The sequence below is a fragment of the Brienomyrus brachyistius genome, chromosome 3 (genome assembly GCF_023856365.1).
Source record: "Brienomyrus brachyistius isolate T26 chromosome 3, BBRACH_0.4, whole genome shotgun sequence".
Classification (NCBI taxonomy): Eukaryota; Metazoa; Chordata; class Actinopteri; order Osteoglossiformes; family Mormyridae; genus Brienomyrus; species Brienomyrus brachyistius.
In genome coordinates this window covers 15075749-15093534 of record NC_064535.1, presented here as the reverse complement: position 1 = coordinate 15093534, position 17786 = coordinate 15075749, and the positions used below count along the sequence as shown (strand labels likewise).

Genomic DNA, 17786 nt, shown 5'->3' with positions numbered 1-17786 from the left:
GAATGTTCAGTAAAAAAAAAACAAAAAATTTCCTGTTTCTGCTAACTTGCAGAGCTGAACGTCGGCCATGCAGACAGTGCAGAGACTAGGTGACGACGCGCAGGAGGTCCAGGCCAATGCGTCCACGCTGGGAGTCCACGTTCAGCACCCGCACCTCCACCCGCTCCCCAGGGCCCAGCGCCAGGCTGCGGCCGCGGCGCTGGGTGGGCAGTTTGTCCGGAGTGATGCGGCTCTTGTGAATGAGTCCCGAACGTCCAACGCCGATGTCCACGAATGCGCCGAATAGGGTGGTGTTCTCCACGCGGCCTGTGAGGACGACACCCGCTTGGAGGTCGCCCATCGACATGATTCCCCGCTTGAAATCCGCCTGCTCGAAATCTGGGGGGGTGGGGGGAGTGGTGAATGAGGTGAAGGATCAAACACATGTGGAGAGTACAGCACTCGAGAGAGCTAAGATCAGATTGCCCTAAACGGTTGGATAGGGATGTGGAAGTCCTGCCTGTCCCTGCACCATCACCACGGCAAGCCCCTTCTCTGCATTATTTGCAAGCCAGCGCGCCACCTTTGCACCATTAGCATGCCAAGCCTGCCCCTGCACCTTCAGCATGCCGCATGCCATCTCTACACCACAGCATGCTCCCTCTGCACTGTCAGCATGTCGAGCGCCATCTGCACTGTCAGCACGCCATCTCTGCACCCTCAGCACACTACGTGCCCCCTTAGCACCTTTAGCATGTTGCGTGCCACCTCTGCAACATCAGCATGCCACATGCCTTCCCCTGCACCGTCAGCATTCCATGTGCTACTTCTGCACCGTCAGCACACCATGCGTCACCTCGGCACCCTCAGCACACCATGCGCCACCACGTCCCCACCAGCATGTCAACTCTGCACCGTCAGCACACCATGCGCCACCCCTGCACCATCAGCACACCATGCGCCACCCCTGCACCGCCAGCACACCATGCGTCACCTCGTCAACTCTGCACCGTCAGCACACCATGCGTCACCCCTGCACCGTCAGCACACCATGCGTCACCCCTGCACCGTCAGCACACCATGCGTCACCCCTGCACCGTCAGCACACCATGCGCCACCCCTGCACCATCAGCACACCATGCGCCACCCCTGCACCGCCAGCACACCATGCACCACCCCTGCACCGCCAGCACACCATGCGCCACCACGTCCCCACCAGCATGTCAACTCTGCACCCTCAGCACACCATGCACCACCTCTGCACCGTCAGCACACCATGCGCCACCCCTGCACCGCCAGAATGCTGAGCTCCATCTCTGACTTGTCATATGTCCTGTTTCTCTGACAGTCAAGCAAACTGCACAGGGCATGAACTTACCGAGCAAACAGATACTAAACACAAAATAAAATCACAAACACATACATTTCCTATTTTTGTGGAGTCTCTCCATTCATTTGTAAACCAAGTCAAGTAAAGTCAAGTAAAACCTTAATCTAACCTTGATAAACTTAATCCCTACACCCTAACCTTAATCCCTACACCCTAACCCCTACACCCTAACCTTAAACAGAAGTAACCAGACTATTGGCTATTTTACTTTTTTGATTGCTTTCACAGATTTTTATAAAAATAAGGTTTATATTGCGGTTTATATTTATAAAAATGTCCCCACAAGCTAAAAAGTAACAGGTTTTACCACATCGTGGGGACATTTGGACCCCACAATGTGGTAAATACAAACCCATACACAACCTTATTCATTTCAGATTGTGTTTTTCCATGTACCGTTTTTAAGATTCTTATTCTATTACTTGTTTGGATTGCCTACAAGCCCCGCTAAGGAATCATTCATCTAAGAAACGTCATTCTTGAGAGTTGGGTGGGGGGGGGGGGGGGGGAATGGAGGCCCACCCTTGAACCATAACCCAAAATAACAGTGTTGGACGGAGCGATGTTCCAAACATTAATAACGAAGATAATAGCATCTCCCAGTTACTCGAGGAGAGCGGCCCGACATTGTGATAAAAACCAGAAGTTCAGCCGGGAGCGGACGCCAACCGATCCGAGAGAGCAGTGGAAGGCGGAGAGAGCCCAGTGGATCAAAGCGGCGGGCGAATCCGAGTGCCGACGACACGGGTCAGTCTCACGAAAAATAAAACCCAAAGTGAACAGAGGAAAAGCTCGCCGCGCATCCCGTTAAATGGGCTGTTCACGTCCGCATGGTGGGCGGCGCTCCCGGCTTTCATCTCCCCGCCGAAGATGCGAATTGTTATCTGAGAGTCTGCTGACACTCACATTATTAATAGGACCCCTTTTAAAGGTGATCACACAGAGGGATGCATCACTACTGCCTCCACATGTGGATTCTATTAGGGCTGAATAGATGGCTGCCCGTTTCATATGATTAGACGACAGATTCTGGAGTAATAGAGCTTGATGCCCAGAGCAAGCAGGCACTGTAGTGCAGTTTGCCGAAACCGCAGCAATTTGTCGATGCTTCTGATGGACTGCAGTTCCGCCCGAATTCCGGCGGACTCCTGCTAAACCCAGGAGTGGACAAAGCTGTTGGATCCGGACCCTGTTCCCGATTACAGGTCCAATAGGAACTGTTTTATGGTTTAACTTCAGCATCTACCTATATATTCAGCAGGGATAGTTACTTTGGAAAATTACTACAACTAGACACTCATGAGTTTGTGCCTTTATCCACTACATGAGCAATTCAATGCTAATCAGCATCACACTGATATGCCTGAACGCCCTCCACGTGTGCCTCTCTGCCAAATGTCCCCGTGACACGGATGGTACCCTGGCGGATGTCAAAGCCCGGGGGCTGGGTGAGGCCGTCCGCGATGAGCTGCAGCGTCTCGGGGGAGGTGTCCAGCGTGCGGGCCAGTGCCTCCAGACCACCGAGCTTCACCCTGTCCTCCACACGCCACTTTAGCTCTGGTCGGCCGACTTCCTGCACCTCGCTCTTGATCAGAGCCAGGAACCTGGGACCAGGGGAGGCGAGACACGTTTTATAGTCGGGGGGCACGCGGCCAGCATGGCTGCCAGACAAAAGCAAAAACGTTAGAGGGGGTGCTTAACGGCCACCTCCTTTGCACTATAAACTAGAATGTGTGTTTGGGGGGGGGGGGGGGTGGAGTCATAGGCAAGGGAGATGTGTGAACACAGTGTAAGGTGAGGCAGCAAGATCCCGACCCACGGGGGGGGGGGGGGGTATGACACAGAAGGAAGAAGGGGAGACACAGAATATGGGGGAGTGAGAGCAAAAGATGCTTAGGGGGAGAGAAAAGGAGAGAGGGAGAGGGTGATGGGGAGAACATGGGGCTGGGGGGGCATATGACACTGGTGGGGTAGAGCTGAGGAGGGAGAATGGAGCATGACTGTCAGGCCAGGTACAGACAAGCAGACTCTGAACAGCGCCATCCAGAGGGTTACAGAAGGTATGCCACATGGTTTATGTCCGGGCTCTACATGCACACCAAATGCAATGTGGTCCATTTCCTTATCACTCCTACCCAACTTCTACATGTGGAGCCCGGAAAACTGTGAGAAGCCCCCCCACCTGCCCCGCTTTGATAAGCAGGGACTCCCTTTATAGCCTGCGACGGGAAAGGCAGGTCGGGGGGGTAGGGGGCACTTGGGACCCCATGAGGACCCCAGAATGATCCACAGGGGAGCCACATGGGCCTGAATGGGCTTCTCTAGAAATAGGGGAAGAACTATGTATGGGTCAAAGACATAGATTTGGACATGGGAGGGGCAGCAGTAACTGCAGCCTAAATCCTGGGTTCTGCCTGGCTTGCCGGCTTCGGGACCGAGCCGTCTATAAATCTGTGAGATCTGCCGGGACGTCCTCGCTGCAGTGCCATCCATCAATCCTCCACAGGTGCTATGGTGAAGGATGGCGCCCCCAGTGCTCTGCCGGCCCCGTCTTGACCGACTCCCTTGACTTCTGGGTATTTTTCACGGTCTGTGTTTTCACTAAACGGAGCAGGAACCATCCATCGTGAAATCCCACCCCCCACCCCACCCCACCCCACCACCACCATGAGACTCCTGCGTCACAAAAAGGAGACTCTATGGATGGGGCCGGGGGGTGGGTAGCAGAGGTGCCTTGAGGAATGTACTGGGGTTTGGGGGGGGGGGGGGGGCTGGAATTTAGGCCGCAGCTGAAGGGGGGAGCAGCATCGATGATGGATGTCTGCCACAGTGCCAGTCTGACGCCAGCCTGGGACTGCAGCTGTCACTCGGGGTGAGGGACAGGGCAGGTGGGGTTAGGCCACGCCCACTTCCTGCCCCCCCTCCCCACCCCCCCATGGGTAAATGGTGCCTTGGCAGGCCAGGGCCCGAGGCTGTAAATCGACCCTCTCTGTGCACATGTCGCTCTCTGCAGCTGCGCACGACATCACCACAGGCTCAACCCCCCAGGCTCCTTCCTGCCCCCACCCCCCCACAACCGGAGCCATCATGAGGACCATGACCGACACAGCACCGAATTCAAGGGTGACCGCCACTGGCCAGCAGCCACTGAGAGTGATCTTAGTGATGGGAGTTTAGGAAGGCCCAATAGAGGCCTTTTAAGGCTCCCACGTTATGACAGACAGAGTGAAGACCCCCTGTCTATTCCTCAGACCCCCAAACCTCACCGAGGTGAAAATCAGCATGGCCAGCGTCCCATGTCGATCAGGGAGGGGGTTGATACATGGCTCGTGGGTCAGTGGTGAGGGGCACGCCATTGATTCTGAGCCATTAGCAAGTTCCAAAGCACAGAGTGACTCCCTGGATCCACATCAACATCTTGAGTCGAAGGATGGGGTGGGAGGGGGGACAAAAGAATTCACAGACCAACCACCCGCCTCTATGGTGCTCATCATAGGGCTCAACACTTTGAAAACTGAAAGGCCTTCCCTCTGTTGGCTGCCCCTTCGATGAAGGAAACTCTGGGTTGATTTATGAACAGCCAGAGCACAGGCTCTCGCGGCGGCCGGCGATTCCGCGGCGGCTCGGGTTTCCACGCGGACCCAACCTTGCTCATGTTCCCCCTGTATGTTTTTCTTTAAGGTATCATAAGCTCAAATGGCTCTTTTTTTAAAGATTCCACTTATTCCGACCCCATAATGAAAAACAGCGACTTAACACGGCATGGGGACTAATTCTACTTCTGGGCTGTGTGGGGGCGTAGGGGGTGCGCGGGGGGGCCCAGAGAGATGGTTTCCAGAGCTGCGAACGCCCTCCTCCCTGGGAGATCCCACCCCTCCAATCGGTTTTTCTCTACCAGGCACGAGACACGATCTTCACAAGTGTTATCGGCAAACGCTGTTAAGTCCTCGACCCTGGATTCCTTAGAGAACTTTGGCAGATAGCAGAGACAAGCCTGACGCACCTCGAGGACCATCTGCACACACCTGGCCCTGAATCACTGCTGGGGAGACCATACGTCCACTTGGATCAGGGTGTGTGTGTGTGTGTGTTTGGGAAGTCATTCCCAGCGGCTCCGCACTGACACTGCCGTGCTGTTCTGGGTATCCGGTTCATCGCATTAGAGCAACTCGATACCCCATCACTTCTGACCGGCCCGCACCTCAGAAACGGCCCATAATGCAACACAATCGCTCCCCAAACAAAGCGGGCCTGGCTCACATGCATAATTCATTTAAGTTCGCCGTCTGCCCCCTACCCCCATTACCTTTGTGACTACCCTCCTGGCAGGAAGGATGCTTTCTATACCCTGACCACTCTGGGCACGTGTTCTCTGACCAGCTATGTGCTGGAATGACACACCGAGACAATCAGATCCCTGAAGGTACTAAATTAGAGCGTGAAGGTACATAATTCCTGGTCCACCATCAAGAAACTGAGTCCATGGCTGGCAAATGCAGAGGCTGTAGAGTTTGGTCTTGCCTGTCTGTTTAGGCCGAGCCACTGCCAGGACCTTCTCTTGTGGAGGGGCATGCATGTCATTGTCATTAACAACTGAAAATCTTACAAAGTACACTGTTTGATTCCTTAACATTTGCCCTCTGTCCCAAGAACACATACCCCCCCCCTCCCCCCCAATCCCAGCAGCCCACCACACCAAAACACTCAGCTGAAGTAAATCTCCCGTCGCAAAGAAATGTCTTATTTTGCATTCGGCCCGGAAACGGTCCCGGTGTGAGGTGGTCACTGCAGCGTAGTGCCGGTTACACTGCACGGAAAACAGCCACGGCTGAAGCTCCATTTGGTAACAATACGATGTGGTAACAATAATTACTGGTATCGGGGCACAATCTTTCTGCCCGATTTAGCGGGAAATTAAGCAGAACCGATAGAAAAGAAAACAAACTCAGGAGAAATTGCTTTTTTTCCCTCCCACAACGTCAGCGCCGATGTGAAGAGAACAACTTCCTCAGCGAGTCTGTCAGTAGTTAGGCTCCGCCCCTATCTGCCCTGCCCCTATTTACCACACCCTATCTGCCCCCCAGCCCCACTCTTGTGAGCTGACAGCTGAGTAAAGGTCAGAGCTTGTTGGCAAATTCACACTTTGACGTTAACAATAACAAACTAACACTAGATATACATGAGCATAAACCTTACACAACACACAGGTTTGTAATTATATCTTTGTGGGGACTCTACATTCATTTCTATGGGGAAAACTCTACTCCCAACATGACAACCTTAACCCCTACCCAGCCCTAACCTTAACCTTAAGTAACCAACCAAAATTATAGACTTTTGGCAGTTTTAGTTTTTTGACTGCATTCACAGATCGTTATAAAACTGAGGTTATCCAAACGGGGACCTGAAGAAGTGTCCCCAAAAGTAAGGAAGTTTCAGGTTTTACCGCACTTTCCATCTCTCTGCAGACTTTGCACGTGATCATTCCGAAATAGCTTAAGAGGCCTCAAAATCACCCGAATGTTTACAGCAAACAGCAATAATACGCTTTGCATGCTTCTTTTTGAAACAGCTAAAAGAAACAGACACACGCAGAGGAATAGCTTGGCTGTCCTGGGGAGATACTTTAATGTAGTGAGACGGGTTTGGGCAGCTGTGAGCAGGGTCACACAAAAGGGTGACCTGCTCAGCAAAGCCCCCCCCCCCCACCGCCAAGGGTCTTTCTGTACCCAGAGGATTTGGGAATATGCCCCAGGCCCTCGTTGCCCGGTTCACACCCGTTTCAGCTCCCACTGCTGGAACATGTGGGTCTACCACAGATGCCTGACATGCCTCTGACATCAGCACCAACTGTGCAGACCGACCACGGGCCGCCTCTGCCCGCTAAGGGGAGGACAGTGACAGAAGCGAGACATGCTCCAGGCACCGGGCCTGCAGATGCAGAGACAAAGCCTCACCTGAGGGTGGTGCTGTAGGACTCGGGGTGGATACAGGTCTGGTCCAGGGGGTTGGGCTGGAAGTCAACAGCGGACAGGGCCTTCCTCTTCCCCCTCTTAGGAGGTGCCGTCCCATGGACTCCCCCTGCAGTATCGCTGTGGGCACAGGCACAAATGTGGCAGCTTAGGTTGTTACCAAGCAGCTCCTCTGGTCATCCGTGAACCGCAGGACCGGGGCGCCCTCAGAGGGGGCAGCAGTGTCCCACCTGCATGGGGCCTGGCCCTTCTCGGGGTTGACCCTGATGAAGCCGGCGCACTGCTGGAAGCTCTTGGGCCCCAGTCCCTTCACCAGCTTCAGCTGCTCACGGTTCAGAAAGGACCCGTTCTTCTCACGCCACTCCACGATGCTCCGCGCCCGTCCTGCATTCAGGCCCGCCACGTACCTGTGGAAGGAATATCACAGGGGCTATGGGTGTCCCTAGAGACTTTGACTTGTGTCAAACTGTCAATGTACAGTGCAGCCAAAATATTACAATGTTACTACAAAAATTTAATTTATAGACAGATTACTGCCTCAAGCTGTTTATTACTACAACAACCTGTACTTTGGTCAGATTACTATAATATAACTACAATGGTTGATTACTACAACCCAGACTACAATCAAACTACTGCAACTGTTTATTACTATAACAACGTATAATTTTGCTAGAGTACTGCAACATTACTACCACTGTTTATTACTCCACCAATCCAGATTACTGCATTGCCATGGCTATTCATTACTATTACACATAATGTCACTAACACCATTTCTTGGTACAGCAGCGACCCACAGCAATCTCACACCCTACAAATGCTCTCCTCTTTCAGTACATCTAATGCACAAAACTTTCTATATTTTACATTTTCAATATCCCACTGTTCTGCCTTATATCCTTTCATTTTCATGCAGCAGATACAATTTCTTCCCTGTTTCAGGGTATTTTTGTTCCATTTTCATTTTTTTTTTCACAAGACTCTGTAAAAACAACAATGCCTATTAGTACAATAACTGTAGGCGTGAGCTGCCTTTCTGTCGTCACTCCTCAAACACAAACTCCGTTTCGGAACTGAGAAGGAAACCACAGACTGAACAAACTGAAATTGGGCAAAACAAACACGAAGGTCACAGATTAATACGTCCAGAAACGTTAAATGACTGCGACCCACCAGGGCGGGAAAAATGTTCCTTCGCAAGCAAACAGAGGCCTTCCCTTCAGGAACTTTCCTTTTTTGTTGTTAATAAGGAAGGTGCCCAGTAAAGTGCAAATACATCACGTCACCACTTGACAGTACACCTCAGGTGGGGGGTGACCGGAGGCAGTCAGTGGGCCAAGCATCAGAGATCAGGTCCGATAAGCAGAACAGAGTCTGAGCTCAGAATGCAGCAAACAAGGAGGGGTGGAAGAGGTGGGAGGGGGGAAGGGGATTCGGGAGGCTCAGTCCGGGCTGGTCGGCCGACGATGCGGACTGCCCAGCGATTCCCAGCCCAGGACCTGACCAGAGAGTCAGACTAAACAGGACCAGGGGAAGGGGGGGTGCGTCTGACCGGCTACTGCGGGGGCCACTGACGGCTGATGGAAAGTATTCCGCCTACCTCATCAGGGTCTCCGAGCACATGTTAATGTCCACCCCCACAAAGCTCACACACTCCTGCACCACAGCATCCAGGGCAGCCTTCAGGAGCGTCTGTGACACATCGTGCTGTGGGGGGGGGGCAAGGAAAAAACAACAAGTTTTTCAAAACAAGCATCACCCTCCCCAGTTTACACCCCCCCTCCAATCTAGACGTGTGCCAGCAACAACACTGTGGTATTAGCACACAACTGCTAAGGTTTGATATTCAATGAGGCCTTTCAAACACATCAAAGATGCTGCCATTGGCCCTCTGAAGTCCTGCTCAAAGCCTCTGTGTGACAGCGTGGGTGCAGTCATATGCACTGTGCAATTAAGCATGTACACAGATTTTGGGGTTTTTCATTGGGGTGTGTGTGTGTGTGTGTGTGTGTGTGTGTGTGTGTGTGTGTGTGTGTGTGTGTGTGTGTGGGTGGGTGGGGCATGAGGTGCCGCTGCGTAAACAAGTGGCTCATCCGCTGCAGTCAAAACACCATTCATCTCAGTCCTGTGTAAAAGAGAAAAGTCTGCATGCCGGTACGATGATGTCAGGGCACTAGAGGGTGCTGTTGAGTGAAACGCAAGCACTTGGCATGTGGGCAGACGGCAACCTAATAAGTCGTGATCAGAGTTCCCACAGATGTGGTGAGACAAGCCTGAAACACTGTCACTGTACCGAGGGTGGGAGAAAGCGGACTGCAAGACTACAGTCCAACGGAAGAAACAGCTGAGAATCACACCACCGTGTGACTGCAACTTAAAGGCACAGGAGTCTTATTTTTACCACTCGTCGCTCCCTGATCAAAGGCTAAGGTTGCAGGTGGAGGAAGGCATTGTGGGATTGAGAGGAACAAGTAAAATAATGACACCTTTGACAGTTCCTCAAATGAACGGCAGACCGACTTCTGTTTTCCAAACGTTCAGCATGGCCAGGAGCCTTTCTCCAAACACATCCCTCCAACATCCTCACCCCCTTAATCCTTAGCGAAACAGACAGCTGAAGGAGTCCTGACTCTGACACCTCCAGGTAGAGGCTATTCATTAGAGACCAAAGTAACTCAGTTAACCCAGACCAACTATATATCGGGGTCCACAAGAGACAAAATAAATGGAAAACCTCATTAATAAAGACAGCATTAAACCAAGCATAGATTCTCTCACTAGAAGCTGTCTACCACCATGAGGGTCAGATCTGGAGAGCCCCCCCCCCCACCTGAAACAGGCCTTAGGCTGTCCACCCCCAGCTGCCTCTTATGCTTGGAGAAGAAAGATGATGTCACACCCAATCTCCCAGAACAGGAAACACCGCTGATCTCACTCCTGTAACCATTAACCTCCACAGGTTCAGTGAAAGCTCAGCTTCCCAAGGGTTCAATACAACTAATAAGAAAAGACACATTACTGTACTTTGACTAAGAGGCAACGTCCTCCGATTCATCTACTAGGGTGTGCAGTATATATATCTCACAATGCTATTAATCCCTGGTTCTGAAATCAACTCACCGCAGTGGCTTATGAAACCTCTCCGGACATAAATAAAAAAAGCTCATTTCTGATCTGGTCCTGCATCTCTGCTAAAAACTTATTGTAAATGCGTGTCATGTAAATGGCACACGTCTTCCCATCGGCTCAGTGGTGGGGGCTGCACCTCACCGTCATGACAGACGCACAGCTCTACGGTTAGCGGGCAGATAAGAGAGAGAGACAAGGGGGAGATGCAACCTTATCCACACACTGACAGGTAAATAAAAATGCGTGAATCGGAGGAGTTTGGGGTCATTAATCAGAGCGAATGCCTCTGGACGGAGCCAGGAAAATCCCAGCCTCGCGAGTTGAACATTCGGATTTAACAGTTGACTGATATTTCAAACAGCTGTCTCCGGATTTGTTTATTCGATGAAAGGGGGAAGGTTTGATATTCGCAACGACAAAGTCATCACAAATGAAGTCGAGTCAAATTCGATTTCCAGGAAGACTTCCCTTTGACTGTTTGTTTTTTCTTCTTAAATCACCACAGAAGATGTTCACAAGGAAGATCAATGGCGGCCTTCACTGAGCTCTGGACCAACAGTCACGCTTTTCTTTTGATAAAAAAGGGCGAACCACAAATCACTGATCTGCCAGGAAAGAGACACGTTTAGTCTGCTTTGATTGTCATTACCGTAATGACTGTTATCTGGACTGATGTGTCTTTTTTTGACATAAATAAATGGAGGAAAATGCTACAGAAACACAGCTAGGGAATTTCTGCTGCACACTGGAAGGGAAAATGACATTTTCACACAAGGTTTAAAGGCACTTAACATCTAAAAACAGAAGAGAACATCCTTTAATCCTGGTAATAGGATTTATGTTTAAGGGCCTTAATAACAACTTGCTCATAACCTCTGGATCACACAGAAACCCACAGCAATAAATAAAAACAGAATGAGACATACAGGGTGCAGAGAGAGTAGTTGAAAAGGTGAGCTTTCTCACCGCTTTACTTGATTTGGGAAAATCCCCTTCAATCAGCCTTTATTAGAGAGCAGGAATCGACCTGCAGGGGGATCAAAGGGTCAGGTCTCCTCTGCAGATATGGTTTGAAGAGTCTGCATGCTGCCCTACTTCCCTTAAGCTACCCAGGAGGAGCTCAGAGTCATGGCAGATGCAGAGTCGCGCCCCCCCGCCCCCAACCCCCCACACCCAGGTTTATGCGGCACAATGTCACACGTGAGTGGAATCACTCTGCACTGTGTGGTCACGTCTCTCCCTGTTGCTATTCACACTTGTCACCAAGCTGGTCTTACCCAGGTGACTGCAGCACCAACAAAGCACTGTAAATTTCATCAGAAAGAGGCCCCCTCCACCCCCCCCCCTCCCCCCCACCACAGCACTTAAGGTCACTTAATGAGACAAGTGAAATAATAAACAGTGAGGCCTGAATTTATTTTTACTCCATGTCTGTCATTCAGAAGGGATCGCGTGGAATTTCACAACAAATTGGCCAGGGAGTGGTGGGGGGGCCATGGATGAAAAAAATGGGCCAGATATTGGGGGGGGGGGGTTCTGGAGAAATGCAACTCTATACCGTACGCCTGGCGGATGGCAAGTGGGGATTGTATAGCCAAAGAAAGTTCCTTTCTGTGAGGGGCTTCAGATTAGCAATTACCCTGAAACGATTACTGTCTAGCAGAGTTTACCCTGTAACCCGATCGACCACTGACAAACAGCCCTTGTAAACTAATGACAACCTGCTAGCAGATTGCCCTCAGTCTGTCAGCGATGGCAAGTGTTTCAGCAAAGTGGGGACCATACTTTTTTTCCACTTGTCCTTTCAGGAGAACGGAGGGGGAAAAAAAAATTAGTAATAATAACAGGAAAAAAAGTCCCCAGTTCCAGAGGCCCCACTCATTTTCTAATCCTGTCCCGCTAAAGTCACAGAGTTGCGGCCTGCTTTGGCCTTGCAATAAGAATTCTGTGTACAGAAATTTCACCCCGAGAGAGAAGAGTCTTCTACAGGATAGAGGGTGGAGAGCAGGAGAAGCAGACTGACAAAATGTTTTCTTTACACTTGAGCCTGCCAAGGCATTTCAGAAAACCTCATCGTGTTTAATGGAAAAATCAGAAACAGTCAGTGAGTCTGAGAGGAGCGAAGGGACTAGGGATGAGGCTGGGGGGGGGGGGGGGGGTGGGGGTAAAAGAGTCAAGTTTTAAGGGAATAAATAAAAGACAGAAACTGGATCTTACTCGTGTACTGTAACCCTCTGGGGACACGGCCGGCACGCGGCAAGGCCGCCCGAGTGTACAAGAGCGAGCGCTCGAGCAGAAAAGGGCCCAATCCCTCGCCGTGTCACTGGATACCGCCATCGCAACGGCTGCCGGACGAGGGCGCGAGTTCTCCCCACCGATAAGAATGAGAGTCTGCGGGACCGGAATGAGTCTGCAGGGCTCCGAATCAAACATGCTGAGGGAGCTCGTGCAGCGGCACCTCGACGTCAAACGAAGAGAGGATGCAGACCAAGAGAAGCGTCCAATAAGGCGAAGAGCACGGCACCGTCAAACTGGAGCGAGTGAAGGTTTCTAAAAACAACACGTCTCCATTCAGCACTTTAGAGAAGGCTGAAGATAAGCTTCTACACATGAATATCCATCAATACGGCCTGGCAGAGTTAACATCATAATGGGAAGATCTTCCCACAGGCTAAAGAACCGCAAATTCAGGTTGTGATTAAACCATTACTATGAATCACAGACTGAGTCACTCTGTTGACTTGTCTTGTTAAGCATGCTTGACCAAAAACAATTCATTCCATCTTTGGAACAATAAAAAAAATAAATAAATAACAACAGCACAATTACCATCAAAACACTTTCGGTTCATTACAGGTTTGTGATCATTTGTAAGGCATGAAATAGATCCTGAAATGGAGACGCCCGTATGTACAAATTTGGTACTAAGGATGCCTTGCCGTTCCCCTGCTGTGAAACCACATGTTGCGCCCAGCAGACAGCAGTCCTGCTAATTGCTAGCTGTGGTTCCTCTGCTTTGATGTCTTCAGGTTCAGTGTTGGGGGACGAGGGGGGGTGGAGGGGCTAGTATGGGGTTAGAGAAGCCTGAGTACACCAAGGGAGCAACACAAAGAAGGAGGGATGGACAAGGAAGAAGAAAAAGGAGAAAAAACAACCTTGAGGGTCAGGCAATGAACAGACTGGAATGGCAGAGAAGTGGAGCCAGAATAGTGAGAGGCAGGACAGGCCCAAGCTCCCAGCAAGACGCCTGCCGACCGCCGATGGGCCAGATGTCACAAATGATGGCAGGAATGACAGCAGCCAGGGAGGACGAGAAGTGAAAGGGGCCGACCATGTGCCGAATGACCCCATTCCCTGGATAGAAGTACACCATATGGACAGGAAGTATGCAAGATAATAGGGTGAGATTTTGGGTGTTTATCCAAGTCCCAGTTTCAGGATACCATCGGGGCAACTGTGAGAACTGCCCACCCTCAGGGCAACAGTGGTTCGAAGTGTCACTCAAAGTCCAACTCTCTTACTGTACACTACGTGTGACTGGGGACGTCTCGAGTTTCAACGCAGCTCCAGAAGCGTGGACCCAAAGTTACACAAAGTCCTGAATTACAGAACCCAAGGCCGCCTCTAGTGGAGACACAGAAAACAAAACGTAAAACCCATAAACATGACAAGACGACCTGTGTGTCATGACTGGAGAGACACGTTGACAAGGCCGGGTTTGCATGGCGACATGCCTCTCCAAGCTCCTGTGATATTCTCACAGTCATGACTGCTCTTCCCTATAAAGCTGTTTCTGTTTTTAATAAAAGAGAAGGAGGTCTGGGAGATGGATACAGGTGTGCTTTCTTCCCTGAAAAATGAAAGACATACTTCCTGTTACACTGGCGACAGTGAAATCGATCCGAGCTCACAGTGTGTCGGGAAAAATCGGCAATGACAGTCAGGGGACGTCTTTGCTTTACAAAAGGGTTCTGGCATCCGGTCCAGTTATGACCCATCGAACTCCAGTCCTCAAATGATTCTGTCCCAAAGATGATTGTTTGTCCAAAAAAAAAATAAATAAATAAAGAAATAAATCATAGGAAAAAAAAAAGGCCGTGATAGGCCGGCAGCATGGAACATGAGAAGCCGGATTCCCTCCTTTCTTTTGGGTCGAGGCACGTTTTCCTGGGGGTAGGGGGGGGGGCGAGTTTTAGACATCGACGGGGATTCACGCGGTCGAGTGGGTCGAGCGGATAGAGTTGAAAATTCTCACCGTTCTCAGGCAAGAGGATGGAGGACACCTTAAATCTGTCCCCTCTGGGCAAGTTCATTGCTGGTGCAGGAATGTACGTTCATTAACCACCCATCAATCAAGCACCAGGAAAACTATTTTTAAAACCTCGCGCGGCTCCCGTCAGGCCACCGGTGGCGGCGGAGTCATTCGCAGAGTTGTGTTCATTTACGACTCAACGATGCCCACCCACCACAGCTTCACGCCAGGCTAGGTGTGGAGGGCAGAAAAGGGCTGCAGGACGCTGAAACCGAAGAAGACTGGAATGGTGGGATGGAACGACTGGTGACTTCGTCTGGGGAGGACAGAAAAACGCGCAGGTTGAGAAACTCGAGGAATGTGACCATACAGTGGACGACGGTAATGGGGGTCTCATACTCGCCGTAAAACTACCAAACAGAGCAGGAAAATACACCAAAGAATAGGCCCACATTAATCATTATTTCCCAATGTGCTTTAAAACCCTGGTTTTCCTATTAAATTGGATAGCCAGGTTTTTTTTTTTTTTTTTTTTTGGGGGGGGGGGGGGGGGTCACGTTTCCTCATTCAGGCAGCCAAAGGATGGGAAGATGTGAGAATATCACAGCAGCTTCGAGAGGCATGTCGCCACGGAAACCCGGCCTTGTCGACGTGTCTCTCCAGTTTTCATCTTACATTGATGGAATTCATCATCTTTATCCCCCCCCCCCCCCCCCCCCCCCCCCACGGAAACCCGACTGCCTCTTTTCTACTCATAATCCAATTCTACGGGCAGTTGGAAGCAGTCAAAAGCACTCAAAACCACGATGTCTCCCAAACTCGAACTCTGCAAAGGAACGCACTGACTCGCACCTGAGTACGGGCCAGGGCCCCATCCGGCCAGGACTCCGCACCCACAGGACTGACTCCCCCCGCGTTAATTCAGAATGGCAGCCGAGAGACAAAACACCAAGAAGCAATTTAAAGCAAATCAAACGCTGGGGCTTCACTGAACCTGGGGTGGGTTTTATTTTTTTTCCCCTTTGCCCCTTCTCAGTTCGTAAACACGAGCAGGCCTGGCAGTATTAGACACCCCCCCCCCAGCTCCCACCCTACCCCGTACAGAGCTTCGCGATTAAATTCAGGTGCAAGGTCCCGTTTGAGTTGGACAGGCCCCAGCAGCAGAACAAAGTGTGTCTGTCTGCGCCCGGCGGCCTAACTTGCACAGTTAACAGCTTTTTATGAAAAGCTGCCATTCCGAGATGTCAATCAGTCCCTGGGCCGCAAGAGAGAACCGCTGCAGATCTAACCAGCTGCAGGCTCCGAAAACATATTTCAGGGAAAGTGGAAACACAAAAGATGTTTGAATGGGATCCTTTTACATCCCACCCCCTCCCCATCCAACCTTCCTAGCCCCCACGTAACTAGACACATGCACTTTCGCACAACTTTAAGGCCCCCCTTCCCCACCCCCAAATACACGGGAGAAAATTGCACACGAGGTCTTGAAAGAAGTGCTTGCAGAGGTGTTGACTGACAGAGACCCATGATGGCCATCTCTCCCTCTCTCTCTGGGTTTCCAAGGCTAGAACTGATTTGCTGGTTGGCAGGTTGCAATTTTCCTAGGTCACAAGGGAATGTCAGAACGTTCCGACTAGACTCTGTTGGCTGGAATAAAGGCTAAGGGAAGACGGGACTGAAAGCCACTCTGCAGGGCAGGATATCGCCACTACTCAGTTAGGGCATGAGTTCATGAGTTTGTATGACTGAAGACTCTTGAGTCCAGACAAACCTTAACCCTGTTTCCAGGACAAATCTAAAGTAGCCCATCCTAGAAATCCTGCCTAATGACAGCCTGAAGGGTTGGAGGATACTGAGATCTTACCTACAGCAAACCACGGGGTCCTGCTTTTGTCTTCCCGGGCAGGCTATGGTGCTAATTTCAGCTCCTTCAGTCATCTGTCTCTTGAGAAAGCTGCCGAATATCGTGGCAAATGTGTGCGTGGCTGTATGCCTCGTGGATTCAGCGATGCCCCAATGAGCTCAGGGTTAGCCGGTGGGCCACACCTTGTTAAACCAGGACGGTCACTGAGTTTTACTTGCAGCTGATAAGCACGATATGGCAGTAACTGTCACCAGCCGGAGGGCTCTGTGGGCTTCTTGGGTACAAGTGGCAGACTGCTTGGGATGGAAGATGAGACATCCTCTGCAGCTGACTGACCACAACAGGATGCCCTACTTTCATCAACATTAAACGACTAAGGGGTTCAGTCTCATTATAAACAGAGTGACTGACCCTGTCAGCAAATTTCATCGATACTTCAACAGGCACAAACATGCCTGACTAAATCCAGATGGAAGGAAGGCGAAGTTGCGATGCAACTGTGCGGGGATTCCGGCCACGCCGCATCTCCAGTGGCCTGTCAACGTATCCTCTCCCAAGAAGCTACCTCACTGCCGTGCTTTGTCATCACAACGTCATTCATCACAGCGCGTGACGCTCTGACCATGGTGAAAAAATAAACGCAAACCTTAAGAAAATAGCATGCTCTGCAATATGATAATATTTATGCTGTGCTTTCGCAGCTTAACGCCACACGACATGAAAACTGTTACTGTATCGATCCTCTAAATTTACAGCTATCTAACAAAGGTCGTGAATTTTCCAGCAAGACAGACGAACAAAGCACCTCTGATAACCCCAAGATGCGACCCTTAATAGTGCAATTAGACGCTAGGAGTCAATTACGCAGCGAAAGCTCATTACGAGAAATGCATTCAGCTGCTATGTCTGCTAACCGTTGCCAAGACACCACGCCGAAGTGAACAGGCCATCTCTGGATGATATTTTTAAAATAATTAAAAATCGGAGACTTCCGATGCGTCGCTTGACAAGGGGAAGAACTGGGAAGCCATTTGGAGGAGCAGCAGGATGTCGCCCCAGAAGCAGACGAAGGCTGTAAACAGCCAGCAAACGGCCCCTCAAGTCTTTTTCTCACGTTCAGCTCAAAGATCCTGCCAGCGGAATGGGGCCATTGTGAGCCCTAATCTTCGTGTAATGAAACACAGGTATGCCGGGCAG

The 17786-nt window shown here is 50.8% G+C and overlaps 1 protein-coding gene across 2 annotated transcripts in view; it reads right to left on the bottom strand.

Annotated features, from left to right (window-relative positions):
- Positions 1 to 6: 6 nt before the first annotated feature.
- srbd1 (S1 RNA binding domain 1) overlaps positions 7 to 17786 on the bottom strand; it is a 61515-nt gene continuing 43735 nt past the window's right edge. For both annotated transcript variants that reach the window (XM_049008057.1, XM_049008058.1), the window contains exons 18-22: positions 8945 to 9051; positions 7572 to 7748; positions 7327 to 7461; positions 2789 to 2973; positions 7 to 378 (exon numbers count right to left, since the gene is read on the bottom strand). In XM_049008057.1, coding sequence (XP_048864014.1) covers positions 86 to 378; positions 2789 to 2973; positions 7327 to 7461; positions 7572 to 7748; positions 8945 to 9051 — 897 coding nt within the window. In that variant the 3' untranslated portion in view covers positions 7 to 85. The remainder of the gene's footprint in view (positions 379 to 2788; positions 2974 to 7326; positions 7462 to 7571; positions 7749 to 8944; positions 9052 to 17786) is intronic.